At 33.1% G+C, this 27,879-nt stretch overlaps 2 protein-coding genes across 6 annotated transcripts; one reads left to right on the forward strand and one right to left on the reverse strand.

Moving 5' to 3' along the window:
- The first annotated feature begins 3,987 nt into the window (after positions 1–3,987).
- On the forward strand, positions 3,988–12,750 carry LOC129892494 (protein SPA1-RELATED 4-like). 3 transcript variants are annotated; one of them, XM_055968072.1, is made up of 8 exons: positions 3,988–5,372; positions 5,485–5,642; positions 7,975–8,926; positions 9,002–9,148; positions 9,279–9,590; positions 9,904–9,963; positions 11,735–11,820; positions 12,203–12,290. In XM_055968072.1, exons 1-7 carry the CDS (start codon positions 4,548–4,550, stop codon positions 11,804–11,806), a joined length of 2,526 nt encoding a protein of 841 aa, XP_055824047.1. In that variant the 5' UTR covers positions 3,988–4,547; the 3' UTR covers positions 11,807–11,820; positions 12,203–12,290. The 3 variants fall into 3 exon arrangements, with proteins under 3 accessions (XP_055824047.1, XP_055824048.1, XP_055824046.1); XM_055968071.1 differs by lacking the exon at positions 11,735–11,820 and having other exon boundaries at positions 3,993–5,372; positions 12,203–12,750; XM_055968073.1 differs by lacking the exons at positions 9,904–9,963; positions 11,735–11,820; positions 12,203–12,290 and having other exon boundaries at positions 9,002–9,194; positions 9,279–9,455.
- Positions 12,751–14,495: 1,745 nt separating this feature from the next.
- LOC129892495 (beta-glucuronosyltransferase GlcAT14A-like) lies at positions 14,496–18,513 on the reverse strand. 3 transcript variants are annotated; one of them, XM_055968076.1, is made up of 5 exons: positions 18,497–18,513; positions 16,512–17,222; positions 16,323–16,398; positions 16,113–16,228; positions 14,496–15,156 (listed from the first exon to the last, which is right to left on the reverse strand). In XM_055968076.1, the coding sequence occupies exons 2-5, from the start codon at positions 17,074–17,076 to the stop codon at positions 14,654–14,656; spliced, it is 1,260 nt and encodes a 419-aa protein (XP_055824051.1). In that variant the 5' UTR covers positions 17,077–17,222; positions 18,497–18,513; the 3' UTR covers positions 14,496–14,653. The 3 variants fall into 3 exon arrangements, with proteins under 3 accessions (XP_055824051.1, XP_055824049.1, XP_055824050.1); XM_055968074.1 differs by having other exon boundaries at positions 18,261–18,508; XM_055968075.1 differs by lacking the exon at positions 18,497–18,513 and adding an exon at positions 17,594–17,658.
- Between the last annotated feature and the right edge of the window lie 9,366 nt (positions 18,514–27,879).

The following is a 27,879-nucleotide window of genomic DNA, read 5'->3' on the forward strand; positions in this document are numbered from 1 at the left end:
ATTATGTAGTGAGTATAATTTCGAATATGACAAACCAAACAAGCAATATAAACTAATCTCAACATAACTTATCTCACCATAACTTATTACAACATAACTAATCCCATCATAACTTGTATCCGAACCAAAACGACCCCCTAAGGAATCGTTTGGTGTGAAGGATAACATCAAATAGTCCCGGGATGAAATTATAGTGCCATTTAATTTGTTGTTTGATTGGCAAATCTGGGATAACTTATTTCGAGATTAATAATTAGTACCGGAATAAGTTATCCCTCCTCTTGGGTGGTATAGTCATCTCATGATAACTTATCTAGGGATAAAATAAAAAAAATGACAAAAATATCCTTTTAAACCTTTTGTATACATCATTTTTCACATTCATGTATATTCACATTATTTTTAATACCATCTATAATAATGTTTTTATGATAATTCTTTATATTTTTTAATTTTTAAAAATAGAATATACAAATATAATTTTTATTTATTAATTTATTTGACTAATTCGTATGTTTATTTATGTTTTAATTTCTCTACTACTTAATTACATATTTTTAATTATATATTTTTTTTGGTCACTTGAAAGCTTGTATTTTATATATCAACTAAAATAAAAACTTTAATATTTTACAATTTAAGAGTGATATGTGTTTAAATGAAGTGATATAAATAATAAATCCTCTTTTCCTTTAACAAATTTAAGATGAAAATTCTATTTTAAATCTAAATAAGATTAAAGTTTTATTTTTAAGAATGAATAACTAAAGTTTGCAAAGAAAATATAAAAACTAAATAAAGTGAAGGGTATTTTTGTAAACAAACCGTTTGTTCTTAAAATTTATGCAATGTATATTATTTTGAATACAACAAATGAAACAATAAATAATCTCAGCATAACTTATCCCATCATGAGGCCGTTTGGATTGGTTTATAAGCTGTTTTCAGTTTTTTTTGAGTGTTTGGCTGACCAACTTAAAGTCATTTTGTGCTTAAAATAAGCCTCAATAAATAGTTGGGTTTATTTGGATAAACTTATTTTAAATAGTTTATAAGTTGAAAACAGCTTATAAGTCAAAAAAAAAATTGGTCTGCACCTATTTTTTTTTTAATTTATAAGCAGTTTTCAACTTATAAGTTGTTTAAAAATAAGCCAATCCAAACAGGCTACATAACTAATCCAGTATAACTTATTCATCATAACTAATCCGAGAAAAAGCCCAAAATAGTCCCTTATCTTTGGGTTAAGCCTTGAAGTCACCCTCAATTTTTTACATGGAGCATTAATAGTCCCTCATGTTTGCAATATTGATGCACTTTTGGTCACCCCCAAACTTTTGCTTATTCTTTAATATTGATTTTAGGGAAAAAGCTCAAATATGCCATCGAATTTTGAGAAAAAGCTCATTTATGTCATCCGTTAAAAGTTTGGCTCATTTATGTCATTTTCGTCTGAGAAAAGGCTCATCCATACCATTATTTATAAACTAAAAATATTTTTCATTTTACAAAACTATTTTGTACACGTGGTCAATTATGATTCGGTTACGTCATTAACTAAATTATTATTTAAAATGAAAAGGTTCAAATATGCCATCAAACTTTGAGAAAAAGGCTCAATAATGCCATCCGTTAAAAGTTTGGCTCACAGATGTCATTTCAGTTAACAAATAATGGCATGGATGAGCCTTTTCTCAAACGAAAATAGTATAAATGAGCCAAATTTTTAATGAATGACATAAATAAGCATTTTCTCAAAGTTCGATGGCATATTTGAGTCTTTTTCCTTGATTTTTGTCCACAATTTCATGTATGAAATTTTTATTTGTCTTTTTATATATTTAGTAGAAATAATAATTTAATGTGATAGAAGGTGAAAAGAAAAATACATTGTTCTGTTTAGTAGAAATATTATTGCAGCTATAATTCGAGAGTTCATCACGTCGATTTCATGTGTAATAATATAAAATTTTCTTTTTTTGCAACGTCATATGTCAATGTTTTCTTAATTTGGCTTCAATAATATTTCTTCTGAACAGGATAAGGTGTTCTTCTTCTCACTTTCTCTCACATAGAGTTATTATTACTACTAAATATATATAAAAAAATAATTGAGTATTTCATACATAAAATTGTAGACAAAATTAATTTTAAAAAATAAGCAAAAATTTGGGGGAGGACCAAAAGTGCAACAATATTGCAAACACGAGGGACTATTAGTGCTCTATATGAAAACTCAAGAATGACTTTGAGTCTTAACTTAAAGATAAGGGACTATTTTAAGCATTTTCTCTAACTGATCCCATCATAACTTGAATCATAGTCTCGCTATTTCATTCTATGTTGCAAAATTTCAATAGGTACCAATAATTTTTTAAACTAAGAAGTTTACTATCCTAAATATGCCATAGGATTTATATGACGATAATATTTTTAAAATTTATAATCTTAAATATTTCAAACTAGTGTTATTATATATTATTTTTATTAAAAATAAAATGAGAAATTCTAGCTAAATTATTTTCACTATTATAAAGTTGTGATTATTTTTTAAACAAACTTTAAAAATAAATATTATCATAAATGGATGGAGTGAAATACTTCTTCTATTCCAATTTGTCTGTTTGACTTTTCTTTTTAGTTCATTTATAATTGTTTTTTAAAATTTCAACTTTATAAAAAAAGGTTTAAAATCAGTACCTTTGATATATTTATTCAAATTCATACAAATCATTTTTTAAAATCTTTTTTAAATTCATGTAAAGTCAAAATTAGAAAAATAAATTAAAATAATAAAAATAAAATTATATAAATTATTATCTTAAAAATATTTACTCAAAGATTACAATAGATTTTTATCCCGTTCTAAATATGATTTTTTTCAAAGTACTCCTTTATTCGTAATTAAAAGTCTCAAAATTTGAATCATGTGACTTGAAACTTTTGATCGGCTCCAGTATCACAGACACCGGGTGGAAGAAAGCTTCTGAATTTATGGCGGAAAAATCTTTTGGGTCTCTTCCACTGACCCTCTAAGCCATTAGCAATACTGGGAATTTCACAAGTGTTCGTTCTTGTTAACAGTCTATGAAAGAATGGAAGAACAAACGTTCAATCTGTATCCGTACAGAAAAATCATCTCACTTATTCAGTGTGATTCTCCTTTGCCCACGTTAGATAACAATGCACCACAAGAATCAGTCATTTTCCTATCAATGAATATAGCCAATAAATTTGTTTCTACTGTATTGTATCGATTCAAAGTAACCGGGTCGGTATATTATGCCCTATTTTTACGAATTTCACATCGTAAGAGTTTGAATGAAATCTGGATATTGTCCATTAACCTGTCATTTTCATGGAGTTTGTCAAATCTGAGGTTGAAACTCGAAACCCACTTTGTTTTTGATTTTTTTAAGAAATATCTTTCTGTTTAGGGTTTCGTCGAATGGCTGAAAAGTTGAATCTTGAGAATGACGTAAAAGGTAAGCACTTACCCATTTGTTAATTCATTGTATCAATGTGTAACATAATATTTAATTAGTATATCCTGATTATTTTATGCATGTTTTAAACTTCCCATTAAGATTAGAAAGATTTAAGTAATAATTATAACCAGATTATATACCAAAAATAGAAAACTTAGTTGTTAATTTCGAGATCTTCTTGAAGATCCTTCTTGTTCAAAATAACCTACATGTTGCAAGATATTCTTTTGTGATTAAAATACCATTTTTGCCTGCCTGCTTTATTGAAAAAGCTTTGAGGATGTGAATGAGCCACGTACATGGCAAAGAATAGAAAAGGGAACGAGTGATAATGGGGAGCTTCCTCTACTGTCCCCACCTGGTTTTCTTTTCAAAAGAAACAATTTTTAGAGTAATCCAAAAGAGAATTGATTTTTACTCATTTTAAACATCAGGTCTGGAACAACAACTATATGTATTCTTTTGTGCAAGAAAAAAGAATATTATAAAAAAAAAAAACTTGTTTTTTCTTGGTTCACTTTGTATTGCAGAGGAAAAATACTTTTTTTTTTTTGGCTATATTGTGAGGCTGTGGTGTTTCCTCGCAATAAAGCACACCTTTTGCTTTTGTGCTTTAAAGTTGAAGTATTTGGTGTGTGTGGTTCTTGTTCTTTTGTTTGCTCTGGATGAAATAAAAGCTCAGCTTCTCTCCTTGGTGATTTCTCTCTGTCTCTCTCTCTAATGAAAACGTGTAGCATGGCATGCCCTTGTGCATTTGGATGAGCCATTGGATTCTGTCTGCTGATTCTTTTTAGAGTGAGTTTGTCTCTCTTAAGGAATGCTTTAGATTGCTTTATTTGCTTGTTTCTACCGTTTTTCTTCGCAAATAGGTTGATAACTTGAATAAAATGAAGTTGAGAGACTTCTGAGATGATGGTTTTGGCCTGCCTTTTAGTGAAAATGTGTTCTTGATTAGGTATGGCTATGGTGAATGTGAAAGGGTATGCTAGGATTCTAAGAATTTCCCAACTGGTAAATGTTGTGGCCTTTGACCTACATACAAGTTATGCGTAGATAACAATGGAGGGTTCATCTGAATCTGGCTGGGAGGGATCAGATAGTTACAGGGGTTTGAATTCTTCAGCTTTTGTGGATAGGAATCCTAGATTTCAAACAAGCAGCATTAGGTCCTCCAATTATGTGTTGCATGATTCTGGGTTTGTTCCAGGTAGAAAGGGGAGAGAGAGAATTGAGTTCCCGCCCGTAAATCGCCTTAAAGCCCAAGGTGGGGTTGCTGAGGATAGGCTCACTGTGGACCGAGGTGGTCTCGGAACAGACTGTAGTGGTGTTAGTTTGAGGCAGTGGCTGGACAACCCAGAGAGAGCTGTTGATGCTCTTGAATGTTTGCACATATTCACCCAAATTGTGGAGATTGTAAACCTGGCACATTCACAGGGACTAGTTGTTCATAATGCACGACCATCATGTTTTGTCATGTCCTCGTTCAAACGTATTGCCTTCATTGAATCCGTATCCTGCTCGGAGTCAGGGTCAGATTCATCAGAAGATATTTTAAACAGACAAACTATCGAGTTAAAGGATTCATCTTCAGTTTTGCCTCATGAGTCGGACAAGCTGGGTAGTCAAAGTTCTCAGATTGAGAAGATTTCTGTAGAAGCTTCTACCGGATTTTCTGAAAACTGTTGCTTGCAGTCAAACTCAGGCCATGTGGTTCAGACTTTAGAAGCTAGTAAGAACAGACAAGAAGAAGAAAAGCAGCACACCTTCCCAATGAAACAGATGTTGCTCATGGAAACCAATTGGTACACTAGTCCAGAAGAAATTGCTGGTGCTCCAAGCTCTTGTGCGTCAGATGTTTACCGTCTTGGAGTCTTTCTCTTTGAGGTTAGTACTCGTTAGCTAGCATGTCACTAAAGGGTCTGCTGAGTTATATTTCTCATTACTGCCAAGGTGAAACTTTGTGTTTTAATGGTTATTATAATTGTAATTTTGACAGCTATTCTGCACCTTTAGCTCACCAGAAGAGAAAAGTACAACTATGCATAGTCTGAGACATCGTGTCCTCCCTCCTCAGTTGCTGTTGAAATGGCCTAAAGAAGCTTCATTTTGCTTATGGTTACTGCACCCCGAGCCTAGCAGTAGGCCAAAAATGGGGTGAGCATTCTTTTTATGCGTCAACCGGATCTTTTTTTTCCTCTCTTAATTCCCCCTCAAGGAAAATCGTTCTTTCATTTGTTTGATGCCTCATTGATTTGTTGTCACGGTCTTCTTATACCTACTTTAATGTGTAGCTCATTATGTAATCCTTGATTGTCCAAGCTGTTGTTGACATAGAATGTACACTACACTGTCAGAGTTTATAGTACGCACGCTCTTATCTGGAGAAGTCACTGGATGTTGAGTTTTGTGCATGGATGAATAAATCTTACCACAGTAAAGAAGGAAAATGTAGCAAAGCATGCTTGCCTTTCTTGCAACAGCACTAATTCATTCCTTTTTTCTTTCCTCTCTTTGGTTGATGAGATGACCCAGGGTTACTTTTCACGTGTGCAACTCATTAGGTGTAGTGCGGCGTTTGGTTGTCTCTGCAGGCAAAACTGTTAGGTGTAGTGCGGCTTTTGGTTGTCTCTGCAGGCAAAACTGTTAGTCAACTGATCAACAGCTTTGCTGCCCTCTTTGCATAATGCTGTTCCATGACTCGTCAGTGGCATCTTGAAATGACTTATCAGCTTGTTGCTATGGAAATTTGTCCATATTGTTGCTGTTTACCTGCACAATTTGTTTGAACCATAATTGATTACTGCAAAATGTTTCCTGCACTGTTGTAGAAGTAAAAGGAAGATAATGGAAAAAGAGCACTTAAGACGAAGTGAGAGTGAAATAAATAGAGTGAGCAAGCTTTTCTATTGATTTGCATTAAGGGGTCGTTTGGTAGGGTGTATAAGAATAATGCTAAATATGGTTTCAGAAGAGGTAGGGGTAGGCCGAAGAAATATTGGGGAGAGGTGATCAGACAGGACATGGCGCATTTACGACTTACCGAGGACATGACCCTGGATAGGAGGGTGTGGAGGACACACATTAGGGTAGAGGGCTAGTACATATTGGTTTTATTCTCCCTTATTCGTAGGCGTATTAACGCACTATGATTTCTTGTACTCTGCTGTATGTTATTTATGGTATTTATGTTATTATCCAATAATAATATGTACTGTTTTTTGTGCTTTGATTATACTATTGTTTGAACCGTTTTCGTTATCTACTTATTTACTCTAATATTCTTGTCTGACCTTGTTCTATGTTTTTATTGAGCCGAGGGTCTTTCGGAAACAGCCGTCCTACATTGGTAGGAGTCAGGTCTGCGTACACTCTACCCTCCCCAGACCCCACGATGTGGGATTTCACTGGGTTGTTGTTGTTGTTGTTGTATGGTGTATTAGGTATGCTTGTATTAGTTATGCAGATATTATTTCTTATGCAGGTGTTTGGTTTGATGTATTAAAAATAACATGTATTGCATTATTTCTAAAAAAATACCCTCTACAAATATGACGGAGAGGATGTGGAAAAGGGTTTGAGGGGCAATTGTGTCTTTAGTCACACTAATGCATGCATTAAAACCCTTTTGCATTACTAATACCATGGGTTTCCATGTATTAGTAATACATACCTTAATCCTCAATAGAGTGTATAACTAATGTTTGCATTAGTTATACATAGGTTGAAAAAGTGTACCAAACATGATACTAGTAATACACAAAGCCACACATGCATTATTTTTGCTAATGCACTCTACCAAACGACCCCTAAATGGTGAGCCGAAGAAGTATTGGGGAGAGGTGATTAGCCACATAGCACATCGTTAGCTTATCGAGGACATGACCTTAGGAGTTTATGGAGGTTGCATATTAGGGTAGAAGGTTAGTGGTAGTTGAGTGTTGTCTTGCTTTTCGACATAATTAGGTTTGGTAGTAGTCTGGAGCACCGTGAGTGTCGTAGTATAGCTTATTCATGTAGTTTCTTGCTTTTTGATATCTATTGCCATCTGTTTTATTGTGTTTCGGTTACCGCACTATTATGATATTGTTAGTTGTTACTGTTTGTTTTTTGAATGCTTTGTACTGCTTTCCTTATTAGTTGTCATGTTTTCTTCACTGTCGTTTTTTCTTTTCATAACTATTTTGATTTGCTGCACTTGAGTTAAGGGTCCTTCGGAAACAACCTCTCTACCTCCATGAGGTATGGGTAAGGCCCGCGTACACTCTACCTTCCCCAAGCGCCACTCATGGGATTTCACTCGGTAGGTTGTTGTTGTTGTTGCATTAAATGGTAGTCTTAACCAGTTTATCGGATTCAAATCAGGCGCCAATAATGATTCACTTGAGGAATCTACTGCCGGCTCCATCTTAATTCATTTTATTTAACGGCAATGTCCCTGTCTCCTCTGTCCTTGTTATTCTGATTCTACTTTTCACATCGATGACAGTGACTTGCTAGAAAGTGACTTCCTTAATGCTCCAAGAGATGAGTTTGAAGAACGTGAAGCAGCAATACAGCTTAGAGAAAAAATAGAGGAGCAAGAGTTATTGCTGGAATTCCTTTTGCTGATTCAACAGCGAAAGCAGGAGGCTTTGCACAACTTGCGTGAGATTGTATCTTTTTTATCGGCTGACATAGAAGAGGTATCGAAGATGCAGACGACCTTCAGAGTCAAAAGGGGCTCAAATCAGGAGCCAGTAAAGGATTTAGGTTCGGGGAAGATAAATATTGCTGAAGATGACGATGCTGGGTGCTTTGGATCTAGAAAGAGATTTAGGCCAGTCCCTTCAATACACACAGCTGAGGAATCCGATGGCAATCCAGATGAGTCTGAGAAACATGTTGAAAACAAAGGGAGCATTCTGGCAAAAAATTCTCGGTTGATGAAGAACTTCAGGAAATTGGAGGTAGCTTATTTCATGACAAGACGTAGGGTTGTCAAACCGACTGGCAAACCATTGAATAGAAATTCTCAGGCAAGTATGGATTGTAGAACTTCAGTTCTAGCACCCGAAAGAAGTTCATTGAGTAATTTGTCATCAAAAGAGGGGTGCAATGAGGATAGACAGAGTGGATCGATCAGTTCATTCCTGGAGGGACTGTGCAATTATCTATCTTATAGCAAGCTGGAAGTGAAGGCCGACTTGAAGCAAGGGGATCTTCTAAATTCTTCCAATCTTGTATGTGCTCTAGGCTTTGATCGTGATGGTGAATTTTTTGCAACTGCTGGTGTAAATAAGAAGATCAAAGTATTTGAATATAATTCAATTGTTAATGAGGACCGTGATATCCACTATCCAGTTCTTGAAATGGCTAGTAGATCTAAGCTTAGCAGCATATGTTGGAATGGCTATATTAAAAGCCAGATCGCTTCAAGTAACTTTGAAGGTGTGGTGCAGGTGAGCTATATTCATGATCATGATTGCTTTTCTGTTTAATTTAATTGGGATGAAGTTTGCTGAATTCCTTTCCAGGTATGGGACGTCACAAGAAGTCAAGTTTTCATGGAAATGAGAGAACATGAAAGGCGTGTCTGGTCTGTTGACTTTTCTGTAGCAGATCCAACCATGTTGGCCAGCGGGAGTGATGATGGTTCTGTCAAGCTCTGGAATATCAATCAGGCAATTCTATTTTTGCACTTGGTGGATGTCAGCTTTGAAACTAAACGTACTACAGTCATCTAGTTATGTTGATGTGTAGATAAAACCTGTGTGTAATAAGTTGTTTTTCTTAACTGGGTTGGTACTGCAGGGAGAAAGTGTTGGAACCATCAAAACAAAAGCCAATGTCTGCTGCGTACAGTTCCCCTTTGATTCCGGTCGCTCCCTTGCTTTTGGTTCAGCAGATCACAAGATATATTATTATGATCTACGTAACTCAACAATGCCTCTTTGCACATTAATTGGGCACAACAAGACTGTGAGCTATGTCAAGTTCATAGATTCCACAACGCTTGTTTCTGCATCTACAGATAACACGTTAAAGCTATGGGATTTGTCAATTTGCACATCTCGAATTCTTGATTCGCCACTTCAGTCATTTACTGGACACATGAATGTAAAGGTATTTTTCTTTATTCGTGTCACCTGAAGAAGACTGGTTCTCATGTTTTCACTGTACTCTTTGCTGCCTTTTGACGATCTTTGTTGCAGTTGAAAATATGGGTTGTCATACAAATTAAAATTTAAATACATACAATTTGTAAATGCTTAATGAAACCATAGCTTTTTAACATAGGAGATCATCCCTGAAATAATTTCTCAGAAGTGAGATTGAACTTCGGTTGTGGTTAAATGTGCTTTTACTGTGAATGAGATGGAATGTTGATTATGGTTGAATGTCCTTTGCTTCTGATAAAAGTATTCTTGCATTACAGAACTTTGTTGGCTTATCTGTATCAGAAGGTTACATTGCTACTGGCTCAGAGACAAATGAGGTATCATTTATAATCAGATATATCACTATTATTACTTGCTTACTAATTTCATCGTAGATGAGCCTTTAGCAATGGTTACATTGTGATGAAATTTTTTGTCCCGTATGCATTGAGGAAAAACTAGTTCCGGATACTGGTCAAATTAAGCATATGCATCTAGGTTGGAAACATGGGGCTGCAATCAATGTTCTATGTTCAAGCTATTTGCCAAAAAATATATTTAAATTCTAGTTGTGTCTAAGCATTTTGGTTGATGCTGTTTGTAAATAATCAAATGAATGATTCACAACTTCTTATTTTATTTGAGTATAAAAGTTGTTCCATTACATTCGTGACAAACAATCAGTGACTGTCATTAGCTGTTCGAGAAGAAAACATACACATGGTGTTTTACTGCTGTTTTGTCACAAAACAATACATTATTGCTATGAAATTGCTGATTCATTAGAAACAATAACGGAAGTTGTTTACTATTTTAATTGTTCAATGAAAGGGTGTTCTAATGGATCAATATGACCATGGATCTCAGTCGTGGTTGACAAAAAAAAAGATTAGGAACTACTCCATCTGTCCCAATTTATGTGGTACACTTTCCTTATTATCTGTCCCAAAAAAGAATGTCACCTTTCTGTAATTGGAAACAATTTAACTTTAAAATTCTCATTCTACCCTGTGACCTCCATATTTATCACCAGCACCTATTTTCCACTTCTAACCCTTAGCCTCAGGGCTAGCATCTCTCCCATGAACAATTCTGTTACTTTTAGGCATTTTCCGTTTTACAGAATCAAACATGGCGTGTGCCCTATATTCTCCATAGAAATATAATCCTCTCATGTGCTGTTCACAAAACTTATCCTCAATTATCATTCCGTAACACAGGTAAACTAGATCCCTTTTGGTATGATTTTGATTTTCTTGTGTTTCTCCTTTCCTCTATTCACATCATTTATACTGCCCTTGGGAAACAGTAAGGTATTAAGTTTGAAGACAGTAAACATTATTTCTTCACCTGAATTTTTAGTTTCTGGTTTGTGTTAAGAAAAATCTTCCATTCTTTGTCTTTTCTCATTATATTCTTAGTTTTTTCTTAAATAAATTGATGAAATTGCCCTTAGCATTTTTGGGATGTGCTTTTGAGGATGAAGGTTCTGACATAATGTACCAAGGATCTGAACCTTGTGCCTGAAAAGATCATGTACATGCAGCAAAGTCAGGAACTTTGTGGATAGAATAATCTATAGCAGAGCTGAGTACCAGATCGTGGTTTAGCACAAGAACTAGATACTTGGAACACTGAAGAAAACCTGATGCAGAATTCATAAGACAACATTTTCCACCTCCGTTTCCCAAAACAGTAGTACACAAAGAAAAAGAAAATTTAAGGCCTATTGCTGCATTTTATCCTTATAGGGGAAGGATGACTTTCTTCCACTTGACATATACATACATGGGTTTGTGTGTGCATGTGCACACTCATTTCTGTTTTGGCAGTTAGGAGAACTTATTAGGAAACAGCATCAATCAATCTACTGTGCATCAACGCCAAAACTAGTTGGGAGAAACACTTCTTGCCTCAAAAACTATATAAGAAAATGAAATATTTATGAGAGACATAAAGATATATATAATGAGAATCGTTTTCTTGTGCTGCCAACTAGCAATAAGTTTCTGCCCATTACTCTTGATAGTATTCATTAATTTTAATATAAACAACATTGATTGTAAAGTAGCTAGTCTTGATAATTTGGCTTGCTTCTTTTTCTAATAGGAGAATATGACACAATTGATACCAAAAGAAAAGAATTTCCTGCAAAAATTGCTTCTACGACCTCTTAGATAATCCTCCTTTCTCCGGTATGTCTTTGATTACTTCTAATTAGCTTATAGTTACAGTTCCCACGTTCACTCCTCATATTTGGTAAACATTAATAGCAAGAAAGCCTGGAACAAAAGTCACAGGGGAATACTAAAGAAAGGAAGAGTATTGTAGTGCCTATAGTATAAGATGGTTATGAAAATACTTAAAGAGGGTGAAATATACCTCGGCGAACAAAAAGGTGGTGAAGGAACTCCATTAAAATGATTATATATCGTTGGTTTGTTGCATAGCTTGTGTATTCCTATTTCCTACCATCCTTCCAAAACTATCTTGATATTTGTATGTATTGTTCTACAAATAGCTATTGCTACAAGCTGTTCATAGTAATGTAATGGTGTGATCTGGGTTGTGTTGCAGGTCTTCGTCTACCACAAAGCTTTTCCTATGCCTGCATTATCATTTAAGTTTAATAGCACGGATCCCCTATCTGGTGATGAAGTGGATGACCAAGCACAGTTCATCTCATCTGTTTGTTGGCGTGGTCAGTCCTCTACCTTAGTTGCTGCGAATTCTATGGGAAATATCAAGCTGTTGGAGATGGCTTAACGTGGTTCATGTTCTCCAAAGGTTTGGGAGTTGCCTTCGGGATAAAAGACGTGAAAGGTAAGGGTTCTGTATTGATGAATGAATGGCTTGCTGTGAAGAGGTCAACCAGATCGGACACCTTAGCGAACAAGGAGATTGCCATCATCAAGAAACCAAGATTTTTGCTAGTAGTAATTCATATAGTGGAAGTAGACTCAACTGGAAATACGAGAACATATATTGGTCTTATTGTAAAATGCTGTATATAAAAGGGAAAGGATGCAAATATAAATTTCTCTCTGTATATTCTGTAATTTCCATAGTTGGAAATTTAGGGCCGTACAGGGCAAATCGAATCAAATTGAAAAAAATGGTTTGACTTGGTTTGGTGTTTGGAAAAAAATCCTGATCATTATAGGGTTGGTTTGGTTTTAATTAAAAAAAGTCAAATCGAACTCAAACCGACTCGATTATAGATATACTACTTTTAAATTATGTTATACATAAAAATATTTATTAAAATGTAATTTATAAATATTTTTTAAAATTTTTCATAATTTTTTTTTTCTTACATTTAGATTTTGACTTGAGAAGCCCATCTAAATAATATACAAAAAAAGTCCATCTTATAAAGTTATATTATAAAGTTAAAACTTCAAACAGTGTTCTGCCTCCATCTTATATGTTGATATTTTGTACTAGCATTTTTTTTAAGAAGCACTGCTCTGTGATTTTTATTAGATACTATGAAAAACCCGAGAAACTCAAAAAATTCGAAAAAATCCAAAAAAATCCGAAAAATCCGAGAAAAATTGATATCGAAAAATTTGACTTTTATTGATTTGGTTTGATTTATAGATTTAATAATCCGACACAAATAATTTGGTTTAGTTTGTAAAAAGTCCGAACCAATCCGGTCCATGTACACCCCTAGTTGGAATGATTTTTTTGAAAGGAACTATGTTAATGTGATCTCCAGAAAATTCTATGTTTTAGTCTATGAAAACAACTATGCAGAAAAATACAAGCAGCATTTAGAAATCCATGTGTCATATTGGTTCACTCTTGATGATGTCATATTCAATAACCTTCATTGATAATAGCTAAAAGAGTTTTTTTTTTTTTTAACTTGTGTTCTTGAACTGGGGTCTATCGACTTGGATTGCACTAGGTATATTGTTGTTCTTGAAATTAATTGGTTGTTCTTATAGATGCTGTTAGTTTTTGTTTGAGTTTGGTGAACATTGAATAATAATTTGTTTGCACTTACTAGATAGTTATTAAATTATTAATACTTCATAAAATCACTATTGTTCTTGAAATTAATTGGTTCTTATAGATGCTGTTAGTATTTTATTTGAGTTTGAGGAACATTGAATAATAAATAGTTTACACTTGATAGATAGCTATTAAATTGTTAGCACCGCATAAAAACATTCCCCCTAGAGTAGTTAATATGAATAAGGGAAACTCTTACTATAGCCATTTTTGTACTTTCAATGTACTCTTTCAACAATTATTTCCAGTTTGATTCATCTTAAATCATGATAGAACTTCTTCAACCAAAAATACATTGTTAAAATTATAATCTAGAAAAAGGGAAAGAACACGAAATAAATGAGGAAAGACATCCTAAAAGTGAATAGTCTACGAGTATTATCTACTTCTTTTATTTTTGTTGTTTTCTTCAGCATTTTTTATAAAGAGATTATTAAGACAGTTGAATACAACAAAAATAACACACCTAGTATGGATCCCACGAATGAGTTTAAGACAGTTGGATGACATGGAAGGAGGGGGGGGGGGAGACACATTGGGATTCAAACCCCCATCACTAAGGTGAAGGCGTGGGCTACTCTCCAAGTGAGCTACACCTCCACTTGTTGTCTTAAGATTTTGAATCGAGTGCCCAATTTTGTTTATATGGTATCAGAGTCGAATATTAGTAAGTTCATTCCCACACGGAATTCCACATTAAATTTCGTGTGTGATCCCATATCGGGTTGCAATGTTGGACCTGAACATTGTTAGAGGAAACTTCAATACTCAAAATAGTGAGTCATGAGTTTGTCTGCCAAGAATTGAAATGTGCAGAGAGAACTTAAAGAAACAAAGCCACAGAGAATAGGGAGGAAAAGGATAAACTTAGTACAAAAACAGGAACAACAATAGGGTGACAATGATGTGTAAATCTTTATATTACAAAATAATCTGATGTTAATATGTTATTCTCTGGATCTAATCCCCTCCCTTTTTTTCATCTGAAAGGCAGGGAAAGTATAACTACTTACACTGCTGTTGACCAGTAGTATTAGCTGACAAAACTAGTTTACCAATAAGACGCTGAAGCCTTTTAGCCCCTGGACCTGGTTTAAGCTTTGTTGGATTTCCAACCTTTAAACAAGAAGGTCTACTGGTACACCAACCCCCCGGTGTGAAGCTACCATTTTTTCGATGGAGTAGTTCTTTATCAATCTTGTCTAGAACAGGATCATCTCGCTTGAACTTGCGAGCAAATGCAGCACCACTTGCAATCATTTTTGATGTGTCATTAACGTTGAGATTGTGTGGATGTTGTTTTGGAGGGAGATCCCAAGAAATATAGTGCATGTCGTGGTTAATAACAGTTGTAGCAAATTCTGGGGCATTGCACGCAACAGTCTGAAAGTAGCCTTCTGGAGAGGAGACAAAATTTGTGTAGTACATAAGTAAGGTCCTGGGAAGATTATCCCAACCCCATATGCAGTACTCCACAAAAGCGCGAGAGAGGATCATCCATGCTGAACCTGTATCAAATTTGTAGCATTTTTCATAACTGCATAAGAAGATAAATCGTATCTATTTTCTACTTGGCTTCTTCACTTTTTTTATTTCCTTTTCATACTATTTTTGATATGTTTTACTTGAACTGAGGATCTATCAGAAACAAATTCTCTACCTTCACAAGGTAGGGGTAAAGTTGTGTTCACACCACCCTCCCAGACCCCACTTGAGGAATTACACTGGATATTTTGTTGTTGTTAAGAAGATAAACCATATGGTGGATACATTACACAAAGAGTTCACTTCATTGTCTATGCAGTTCATGCTGATTCAATGTACTTTCTTCCTAGATCTATCTCATTGTTTGGTCAGAAAGTAATCTATATATTTCATCCATACATAAGATCGACAAATGCTTCACCATGTTTCTAGAAAAAAGATTTCAGTGTGGAGAAATACAGCATCAAGTATAAAGACGGTGAATTTCCAACGATAGATATCTAAACCAAATCTCTGGATTAAGCAATTTTAGCAGGCAAGAACAGTAATTGAGGTCCAACTGATGCAAAATGTCATCGTTTCATCTAACCGCAATAGTTGATACACAAACATGCAGGTTGATGGCGTCCAAAGATTAATAGGAAGATAAAAAATGAAAAAAGAAATTGAAACACAAGTTTCAACTGTCTTTAGTGTGGCGGTTTTTCCAATTTGAGAAGTCTCTGACTGAAAATAATACCAATAGTTCAGCTTCTCTAGGTGTGACAGACTCAGAGTCTTAAGGTTCGATACAAAGTCCTTATCTTAACCAAGAAAGTATGTCTAGATTAAGGGAAAGGAGTAATGGTACAAGCACAAAATTTTACGGGACCAAAGTAGTATCGTGGCACGTTCTATTTGCTTTTGTGGTGAATCAACATCAGTAAACAGCTTCGAGAATACTCAAACAAGTATGTGAATTCAATCATCAAAAACTAACCTGTAAAGAGTTTAAAGGCTGTGGGAAGACCTCTCCTTGGCGAGACCCAAAATATGTCAGACTTGGTTGTCTTATAGAGCCCAGGGTCTACCATAAGCGGCATTGCCCTTTGACCCCTGAATAGAATTAATCCAGTTATACAGAAATTAAACCTCAGTACAATACAGTTTCAAAGAACACAAAGTGAAAGATAGAGAGAGGATGGCATACTCTTTCCAACCCAGCCGGCTAGAGTACTCAATGAAATTGAACTCTCGTTTTAAATCGAAAAAAGTATAGAGTAAATCTGCCAAAAATTAAAGAAAGAAATATAACATAACTACTCAAGACTGACTTATGACCAAAAAGAAAGTATTGGCTTTTCTGGTAGAGTTTAAGCTTAACAACCAGAGAACTAACCATCTTGAGTCACCAGTGGATAATCAGAAGCACTCAGGTTAATAAACCAATCCCAGTCCGGATACTTCTTGAGGAGAATCGCACAGGCATGAAGAGTGTTAGCAACCATGGTAGGTCCACGGTAGGTCACCATGTTTGCTTTGGTGATCACGTGCACATTCCCAACCTGTGCAAAAATGGGTTCTTTCTCCACTCTGGAAGCAAGCTCTAATCTCTCCTGCACAGATGATTCTAGGTCCAGATGAACAACATAATAGTTCCGTGGATGATACAGCGCTTGCAGCGTTCTCCAAAGCTTTTCTAGATCACCCTTTGATCCAGATACCAAATAAGCAAAACGGGGGACAGGAGGTCTAGCGGGAGGGGGTGGAGCTTGGTTAATTTTCGATTCAGCAAAATATGGGCTAGTTTGATTTATCTTGACATGAGATAAAAAGATTGAATTGATTGTGTGTAATGAAGTAATAAGGCCCATGTTGAAGGAGGTTACGACGAGGAAAAAACACACAAACGCACTTAAAACGAGAGGAAATAGCCATTTCTTTTCTATGTTCATTGACTTCATTGCTGAACTTTCTCATTTAGTTCACTACTAGCACAAAAAACACAATTCTCATCTACTCAGCATTCCCAAACCTATCGGGCCCCAAGAGACTGTTCTTGATTTGCTCTCCAGAATGCCTATTCAAATGGAATCCTTCAATCTACACTCTGCCAAAATGTTGTTCATATACAAGTCACCATCTAGAAGCTCAATCCAAAATATACTACTAGTAATATTAAATTAACAAGATAAAAGATACACTCAAAGACTCCGTAAACAACTAGCTAAGAATTTGGTAGAATGACAAAATCAAGAATGTACATATAATATATATATTACATAAGCAAGCTAACTTTCAACTATATTATATCTTAATGCGCTTCATATATTTTATTGGAGAACAAACGTAAGACAAGTAGGAAAGTATTTTTTTAGCAGAAACAGCCAGAATGTTACACCAGGTTCATTGAAAACAGAGAATTTTGAAAGAAGAATTCAAATAATTGGAAAAATGGTATCATCCCCAAATCAAATCAACTGATGCTATGTTGTTCACGCTCTTCAAAAATATCATCAGGTGTGTCACATAGTGCATTTTGGAGAACCCAACACAGCTGCAGCATTGAAAGTGAAGAGTACGTGCAACTTTAACATATATGTAAATCAAAATTTAGAATCTCAAATTCATATGATTCCACAAATGCATAAACACCCAAAAAGTGAGGAAAGACATAAAAGTAAAAAAAAAAAACAGAAAAACAAACAATCAAAGAAAAAACAGGAAAAAAACAATCAAAGAAAACCCATAAGTCAGTAGCCATTAGACAAAAATAGTAAAAAAAAAACAATTTTTTTGTACAATTTAACTCAAATGGGGTGTGAGGTAAAGAAATTTTTTGTACAAATTTGAATCAGCAGCTAAAATAGCAAAACCAGTGAGCCCAGATAAAAGATTAACCCAGAATTTCAGTACCCATTAGAGAGACTATTCCGATAAACCCGGCTCAAGTAAAAGTACTCATTAGACAGAAATCAAAAAAAAAAAGAAGAAAAAATGGTGAACGTAAAACAAACGAACAGAATTTTGAATCAACAGCTAAAATAGAAATACTAGTGAGTATATAAGCATTACTTCATTAATGGGTATGATTCAAATAAACCCAGAAAAAAAGATTAACAGAGTAACTATAAGAAAGAAGAAGAACCTCTAATTTTCTCGGCAAATACTTATATGGGTTGGTTTTAGATTCTTGAAGAAACTGGTCCTTTGAGCAGCAAACAATTATATACAACAAAAAAATCAGTTTTTTTTTCAAAAGACATAGAAATCAGCTGAAGATAAGAAAATTTTGTTGTTAATTAGTAGACATTAATGGAGGAATTAGAATAACAGTAGAAGTTATTAAGGGCAAGAACGTGAGAACAAGGAGGAGTCGCTCACATTTCGTTTTAGATTTTTTGCCTTCTTTTTTTTAATATAAAAATTTGCTTATATTTCTTTTTTAATATTTTTTTATTTTTTTGGAATTTTGTGTGTAAACTTCATTTTTAGTCTTTCTTGAGTTTGACCATAAAGAAATACTAATGTTTTGTTTTGGTTACTGTTTTCCTTACTGGAGTCAAAGATTTATTGAAAACGGTTTGTTTATATATTTTCATAAAATAGGAATAAAATTATGTATGTATTAAATTTTATAAATTTTGCTCATGGATTACATTAAATTTATTATAATTATTGTTATTATTACTATTTTTAAATTATTTTTTTTTAAATCGCTTTAAAATATTTTAACTAAATTAAGAATCTATTAAATACAGCCCCTTAGAAAACAAAGTGGATAAACAAGTAAGCACGTTAACGAAGTGCTACTTGCTTATTCACTTTAATTAGATAGTAATTGAATATTTAATTATATTGTAATTGTAATATCAAGTAGAGTAAGTATTTTCCATGTGTAAACTCCATTTTTAGTCTTTCTTGCGTTTGACTTGAAAGACAGCAATTATGGCTTTGTTGGCTTATATTAAGTATATAATATAATATAAATATCTTTTTAAAAGTATTACTAAAATGCAATGAGATGAATGATATTTTAATTTTTTTAAACAAAATAACTTTTGAATTCTGGAGCATCGTATTGATTGTAGTTCTAGTTTATTGTTTATGATAGTTATTTGTTATATATATATATTATTGATTGTCATGTTTACTTTCCTTTCGTATTATCTTTTTCATGAATACTTTAAATGATTGTACTTAAGGCTTTCGAAAATATTTCTTTATCTCTATAAGTTAAGGCTAAAATATAAATAAATCTTATCATTATCACATCTCACACGTGGAATTATAGTATTGTACTGCATATGCTCATTCTTAATCGGATTTGATATCACTACAAATCAAAATTTTAATCATATTATTGAAATCCAAATCTAAGTGATTATGCAAAAGAAGTACAATAAAACTACTAAATTTCAAATCTAAATAATTATACCAAAAAATAAGTACAATAAATATTTTTCCAATAGAGATAAAAACTTTCTACTGATCTGAATTTTTATCTCCCTTTGATTTTTTTTTATTCGTGATTTAACATTATAACTTTTCAGTACTAATAATGAGAAAGAAATAGAAATCGACAATAAAATAAAATATATATATAAAAAGAAAAAATAACAACAACAACAACAACCCATTAAAATTCCACAACGTGGGGTCTGAAGAGGGTAAAGTGTACGCAGACTTTACTCCTACCAAGGTAGGACGACTGTTTCTGAGAGACCCTCGACTCAATAGAAGCATAAAAAGAGGTCAGATAAGGCTAAGAAGTTCAAAGCGATATGGAAAAGCAAATAACAAACGACACTAATAAAATAGAGTAATCAAAGTACATAAAATAATGGATAATAAAAGAAATCAGAGCACAAGAAATTATAATGCGCTAATGCGCCTACGAATACGGAAGAATGACGAGACTATGTACTAGCCTTCTACCCTAATATGGGTCCTCCACACCCTCCTATCTAAGGTCATGTCCTCGGTAAGCTGTAAGTGCGTCATGTCATGTCTAATCACCTCTCCCCAATATTTCTTCGGCCTACCCCTACCTCTTCTGAAACCATCCATGGACAATCTCTCACACCTCCGCACTGGGCATCTGTGTCTCTCCTCTTCACATGCCCAAACTATCTCAGTCGCATTTTCCGCAACTTGTCTTCCACCGAGGCCATTCCTACCTTATCCCGAATAGCCTCATTTCTAATCCTGTCGTTCCTGGTATGCCCACACATCCATCTCAACATTCTCATCTCGAAAACTTTCATCTTTTGAACGTGATAGACCTTAACTGGCCAACATTCCACCCCATATAACATAGCCGGTCTAACCACCACTTTGTAGAACTTGCCCTTAAGTTGTGGTGACACATTCTTGTCACATAGCACACTGGAAATGAGCCTCTATTTCATCCACCCTACCCCAATACGATGTGTGACATCATCGTCAATCTCCCCGCTGCCTTGCATGATAGACCCACGGTACTTGAAACTACTTTTCTTTTGGATGGCCTGGTCACTAAGCCTAACTTTCGCGTCAACCTCCTGAGGTATCTCACTGAACTTGCAATCTAAGTACTCTGTTTTGGTCCTACTCAGCTTAAACCCTTTAGACTCCAAGATTTGTCTCCAATCCTCCAGCTTAGCGTTAACTCCGCTGCGAGTCTCATCGATCAGGACGATGTCGCCCGCGAAAAGCATACACCATGGCACCTCACCTTGAATTCGTCGCGTCAATCCATCCATCACCAAGGCAAATAAAAACTGACTAAGAGTTGATCCTTGATGTAATCCTATCACAACTAAAAAGTGCTCTGAGTCTCCTCCTACTGTCCTTACCCTGATTTTGACACCCTCATACATGTCCTTGATCACCCTAATGTATACCACAGGTACATCTTTAGCCTCCAAACATCTCCATAGTATCTCTTGTGGAACTTTATCGTAAGCCTTTTCTAGGTCGATGAATACCATATGCAAGTCCATCTTCCTCTCCCTATACTTCTCCACCAGTCTCCTCATAAGGTGGATGGCTTTTGTAGTTGAGCGTCCCGGCATAAATTCGAACTGGTTTTCTGAAATAGACACGCCTCTCCTCACCCTCATCTCCACCACTCTTTTCCACACTTTCATAATATGACTTAGAAGCTTGATACCGCTATAGTTGTTGCACCTCTGGATATCCTCCTTGTTTTTGTATAGAGGGATCATTTCACTCGACCTCCATTCTTCGGCATCGTTGTCGTCTTAAAGATGACATTAAACAACCTAGCCAGCCACTCCAAACCTATCGAGGTCGCGCTCTTCCAAAATTCCCCAAGAATCTCATCAGGTCCGATTACTCTTTCCGAGCGCATCCTATGCACAACACCGTTAACCTCTTTGACCGTAATACTCCTACAATACCCAAAATCGTGACGCCTCCCTATATGTTTCAAATCTTTCAACACAATCTCTCTATCCCCTTCTTCATTCAAGAGTTTATGGAAGTATGACTGTCCTCTTTGTTTAATGAGGGTCTCCTCTACCAATACTTTTCCATGCTCGTCCTTAATGCACTTAACTTGATCCACATCGCGTGCCCTTCTCTCCGGCGTCCTGGCTAGCCTGAACAATTTTTTATCCCTGCCTTTATCTTCTAGTTCAGCATAAAGGCGCTCAAAAGCTGTCATTTTTGTTGTCGAAACCGCCGACTTCGCCTCCTTCCTCGCTATCTTATAAAGTTCCCTATTCGTCCACTTCTCCACCTCCTCCTTGCTTTCTATCAATTTCGCATACGCCATCTTCTTTGCTTCTACCTTCCCTTGCACTTCTCCATTCCACCACCAATTTCCTCGATGCCGACCATGGCTACCTGTCGAGACTCCTAACACTTTTCTTGCTACAACCCTAATAAAACTAGCCGTCCTATCCCACATACTGTTCGCATCCCCACTACTATCCCAGGCCTCCATAGCCTTCAATTTCTCTCCCATCTCTAGGGCACTAGCCGTGGTCAAACTCCCTCATCTGATCCTAGATCGGTCATCCCCGACCCACTTCTTCCTCGTCATCTTGATTTCTAAATCCATCACCAATATCTTATGTTAGAATATGGCTACGTGTAATGTAGAAAGTGGAATTCTTAGGAAAAGGAGAACAAAAAGTGAAAAGCAACTACACTTGTCTTATTTAATTATTATTAAACTCATAATTTGTGAAATTAATCATATCTTTGTCTGCCTCAAACTTAGTAAATGTATTATCAAGATTTACTGATCGGTGTAACTAAAATAACATATTCGGTATAATCTTACAAATAATAATAATAATAATAATAATAATAAGAAGAAGAAGAAGAAGAAGAAGAAGAAGAAGAAAAAGAAGAAATTACCAAATTACACACCTTATATTTCTATATTTTTAATTATTCCCTACCATTTGTAAAAATTTCAAAAATCTCTCTTCTGATACATAGGAATGATGCTGATACATCGCGATTTGATATATAAGTCATGTTCATGATACATCGCTAGTTGATACAAACTAAACACAAAATGTATCAGTAAAACATAAGTTTTACAGCTATTTTTGTCGTGTTCATGATATATTATGTGTTATAAGCTAATTCATAAGTTTTATTGATATTACAATGTTTGGTTTGTATCAACTAGCGATGTATCATGAAAATGACTTATGTGTCAAATCGCGATGTATTAGCGTCATTCGTATGTATCAGAAATCTGGAAAAAAGAGGGAATTCGGATAATTACCAAAAAAGTCGGGATAAATTGTAATTGGGCTTTTTTACTATGAAATTTAAGTAAAATACCCAAATAATAATAAGGGAGTAGATGGTTGTTCCAGACTATTCTAAGACCCTACTCTACCACTAGGAAGACAAAAATTGTTTGCCTATCTAATAATTGTCTACCCTAATTACTGATATTTATATTTTCTATCTAGTGTCATATTCTCGATGAGTTGGAATTATATTATGTCTATCTAATCACTTCTCCTCAATTTTTTCTCAAATTATCTTTATCTCTCCTCAAATAGATCATTGTCAACTTCGCACACCTCCTCATTGTGGCACATCAACATATGTGCTCCCCTTCTTTACAAATCCGAACTATCTTAGCATCGCTTACCGCATCTTTATAATCCTCTGTTCCCCTTCCTTAATCCTCAATGTAAATAAATAAAAAAAAGAATATGGGTGTATTTTCTCCATTTTTTCTGATTATAAAGAAATGATAAATAAGAAAATTCTTGAGAATGTAATTTGGGTTTAATTACTCTCATTGTATAGCTAGCAAAGTGAAAAGTTATAATAATCTAATTATGCTCAGTAAATTTACTTAATAACAGTACTAAACAAAACAAGTGAAATTAACTAAAGAGGATTGCAGTTGTTAGTTGGGAGTTGAGAACTTGAGATAATTGGCTTGCATAAGTTTTTCCTTGTGCATAAAACATTTGAAAATTTTGATTTGTCCTGCCTTAATTGTTTGTTAGGTTCCATTTCCAAATATTAGTATATATTAAAGTTACTTTATACATTGACTATATAAAACTTTCTTATACTCTTAGGTTTTTAGGTACGATATTTCTTTTTGTGATTAATTTTATAAAATTATAATTTGTAATAGTATTTTCTCTATGTCACTTTATGTGAAGGTATCATTATTTGAGAAGACAAAAAACTTTTTTTAAGTATAATTTTTTCTTTTTTAAAAAAAAGAAGAAGATGTTTTGAAGCATAATTTATGTTGACAATTAGTATTTTTCGTATAGCTTTCAAATATACCTCAAATTTATAGTCAAAATTAATGGCAATAGATATTCCGAAAAATACGTGAGAAAAAACTTGGTAAATATTATTGGCCATACAACTTGTCATTATTTGGCAAATATTTTTGACAAACAATCCAAATTTCCAAATACTAGAAAAAACTAATATTTGGGCCAAATTCTATTATTTAAAAACTTTTAAAAAATATCCCAAATTTTTATATTTTATGACAACACCCATTATTTATAATTTTGGACTAAATTCAATCCTAATTCTTTGTACAAATTTTATACAATTATATCCATATTTATTCCTTTTTATCTGATTCTTTGTACAAATTTTATACAACTATATCCATATTTATTCCTTTTTATCCGAACTTAATGTCCCTAGTCACTTCCAATTACAAGTAGTAATAGTATTTTTCGTATACAAATTAATGGTATTTTTCTTTTGTTTTTTTTTCTTTTTTCAGACTCATATCTGTTGAGTTCGTTATCATGATTTTTCATGAAGCATAATTATTATAAAATTTTAATATAGACTTATGGGTATAAATAAAATCATATTTTTTAAAAATAAATAAATATTTCTCTTAAAATATATGGTCGAACACATTGTGAAACTTTATCCATTTCACCTAAAAATAATTTATCAAAAATATTTGAGATACTATGACCAAACGCTAGCTAAATATGGACGTTTTTCTAATGACCCAATACTGAAGAATCTGAATTGAATTATCTTTTGGTTTTACTATAACAAATTAGGCAGAAGAAATAGAACCCAAATTTTCTTTCTTCAAAACAGAAAGTTATTTTAAAACAACTCATACGACTATTTACATACCTACCAGTTTATCATCTACTTATTTAAAAGATATATTCTAATAATATATCAAACAAATATTAATCGTAAAACAATAAGGTTTGGCACCTCGTTATGTTCAAAGGGTTGAGTTGTACACCTATTAAAATTGTACATAAGTTAAGTTTAGAATATCGTAACACAGTTCAATCTGACTATTTTCATGTAATATCCTCATTTTACTATATTAGCTTTAGTTTTATCAATGGATGATAAATTTTGTTGTATTAATATTTGATATAAAAAGTTAGGCAAATAATATATATTTATAAGTAAAATAAAATATTATTACTAATAATAATAAGTACGATCTCATCACGATTCAAGTCTTAGAACTTGTTTAAATGAATTTATAAGAATTTTAACTTATGAATTTAACTTATTTTTTTATTTTCGATTAAAAATAAATAGTTAAAAATATTTTTTTTATATCATCCAAATACTATAAAAATGTTTCAAAATACCGGTCGTGTTTGACGTAAACGTGTCTAATTAACGTGTCATTCCAGTTTCCACGACAAGTTCAATTATGTGTTTTGACCTTTCAATATATATACTATTAGATGATAAGTCATATATGTTACATGAATAAATTAGTATTATGAAATTGATTTAAAATGATGCAACGACGTGTTTTATTCTCGTCTAGATGATTCATTTACATATATTTATTGGTTCAAGATTCTATTTATTTTATATATTTATTGTATATATGTTTCTCCTTCTATGTCAATAATTATTAGCAGTATTTTAGTAGTTTCTTGTCGTTTGATTTTTGTTACTACTTATTGATTTTAGTGCTTTGGTCTCAACTTCTTTCTTTTACAAATTATTTTGATATACATTATTTGAATCAAGGATCTTTTCGAAATAACCTTTCTACCATCAAAAGATAGAAAAATATGCGTACACTTTACCATCTCCGAATAAAATTATACTAAATATGTTGTATTCTTGCCTTTTTGAATTGTTAAGTCTAACATCAATGAATTTTTAAAGACAAATAATGTTAAGGTGAATTCGACTGAAGTCGTTGGAATTTGACATCCACATCCCTAATTATAATGAAATTACTATAAAATTGGTATACTTTATGTTTTGACATTTTTTGAAAAAATTGGATGATTTTGATTTACCTTATGTATATTTTTAGATTGTTTATTTGTTATTATACACTAAATTTTTGATCGTATGTTTTACAGTTGTCCTGAATTTGTATAAATCTGACATTTTGATGAAGGTGTATTTATTATGTGATTGGAATAATATGTTTTATATACAAACTCTTATAAAGTATGTAGTATTTTTTTGTATGAAATTTGTACATAAAAGGCATGTAATTGATATGATTACAAATTATGTATCATAGAACTATTTTTTAATTATTTTATAATTATCCAAAATTGGATTAAATTGAATAAGTTTGATATATATTTTTTGCAATTGGTATGAATTTTTGTAGTGGGATATAGTTGGTATGGAATGTGTTCTATGTGAACATCGAATGGCATGAAAGTGAAATGAATTTTGACATATATTTTGGCATGAATGTGTACTCTGTCAATCTAAATGGCATGGAAGGAACTTGACATAAAAATGACATGTAATTTGTATAGACTTGATATGAAAGTGGCACGTAATTTGTACAGACTTGGCATAATGGTATGCAATAGGTGTATAATGTATATATAAACGACATCTAATTAGTATGAAAGTCATGTGATTTAGCTATAGTGTTTATATATTTGGCATGAAGTTTGGTATTAACTTTCAATTGTGTTGAAATTAACTTCCAATGAAATTGGTATTAAATTTGGCTTTCATTACTACCTCTAAACTTGTATAATTTTGATATTTTTTGTAGTTTTCATGAAGTTGGTATGCAATGTTTATTATGTGTATTTTATTGGACTGTAAATGGTATGAATTTGGCATAATATGTTAAGATATAAATTTTCAGGAAAGAGAGATACACACACATTGAAACAGAAAAATATGTTGATTTTCAAATGGAGGAAATTATATATTACGTGCATCACATGTCGTCTGGAGGAACACAATAAGAAGACATGTTCAAATTATCCTGCTGAAAATTTGTCATAATTTATTTTTATTTAATTTAGTTGTTTAATTGTGAGAAACACATATTTTAATTGTTTTGATCTTTTAACTCAATGAATTATGATTTCAGAATATTTATTATGTGTAATACTTAATTCTTTGTGTATGCATTATTTTTCAAATGTAGACTCAAAAAAACTAAAACTGATTAATGTTGGTAATCATTTGGTATCCACTTAAAAATTAAGTCCATCAATGTATAGAATTGGTATCCAACTGAAAATACAACATATAATTAAGATTTCAACCGAGTAAGCCAAGCTAAAACTAGTTAGTGTTGTATCCAATTGATATACATTTGAAAAGTTCAAGTGTAACAATGTATGCAATTGGTATCTAAATAGAATTTTAAAATATTTAATTCTTACTACTTTGTGTATGTAGTGTTTTTCAAAACTAAAATTTCAATCTAGATACCAATTTTAATTAAGATTTCATATTATTATCTTCTTATTGAATCAAGATTGAATGAACGTTACCATATTTCATACTGAAAAGAAGAAGAAGAAAAATGTATGTTAATTTATAAAATTTATATAAAAAATAAATTAATTTAAAGTCATGGATGAAAGCATAAAATTTGTATTGAAGACAAATAGGGAAGCAAAAAGAAAAGAAGCGAGCATGGAAAAAGTTAAAGAAAAAATAACTAATGTGGGTATATTAAGGAAGAAAATTGTGTGAGAATATTAACGAGGGATTTAAAAAAATAAAATGGATTTAAGAAATAAGAATGCTTATTTTTTTAAAAAAAAAACAATTTTCAATTATTTTTTTTAAAAAAATGATATCAATTTTTAAAATAATAATAAAAATCGTAGAAAGAAGGAGGAAAGAGAAGCTAAAACAAGATATTGATAATATTAATTAGGATATTAATTAGGAGATTGATAACAACTAAAATAGTGTCCAACTAAATGGAGAAAATCAAGGATTAATATATCTGACCATTTATAAAACACTATTTAAGGAAAAATATATTGTTATTTAGTTACTTAACAAAATAT

This window comes from Solanum dulcamara, chromosome 6 (assembly GCF_947179165.1).
Source record: "Solanum dulcamara chromosome 6, daSolDulc1.2, whole genome shotgun sequence".
Classification (NCBI taxonomy): Eukaryota; Viridiplantae; Streptophyta; class Magnoliopsida; order Solanales; family Solanaceae; genus Solanum; species Solanum dulcamara.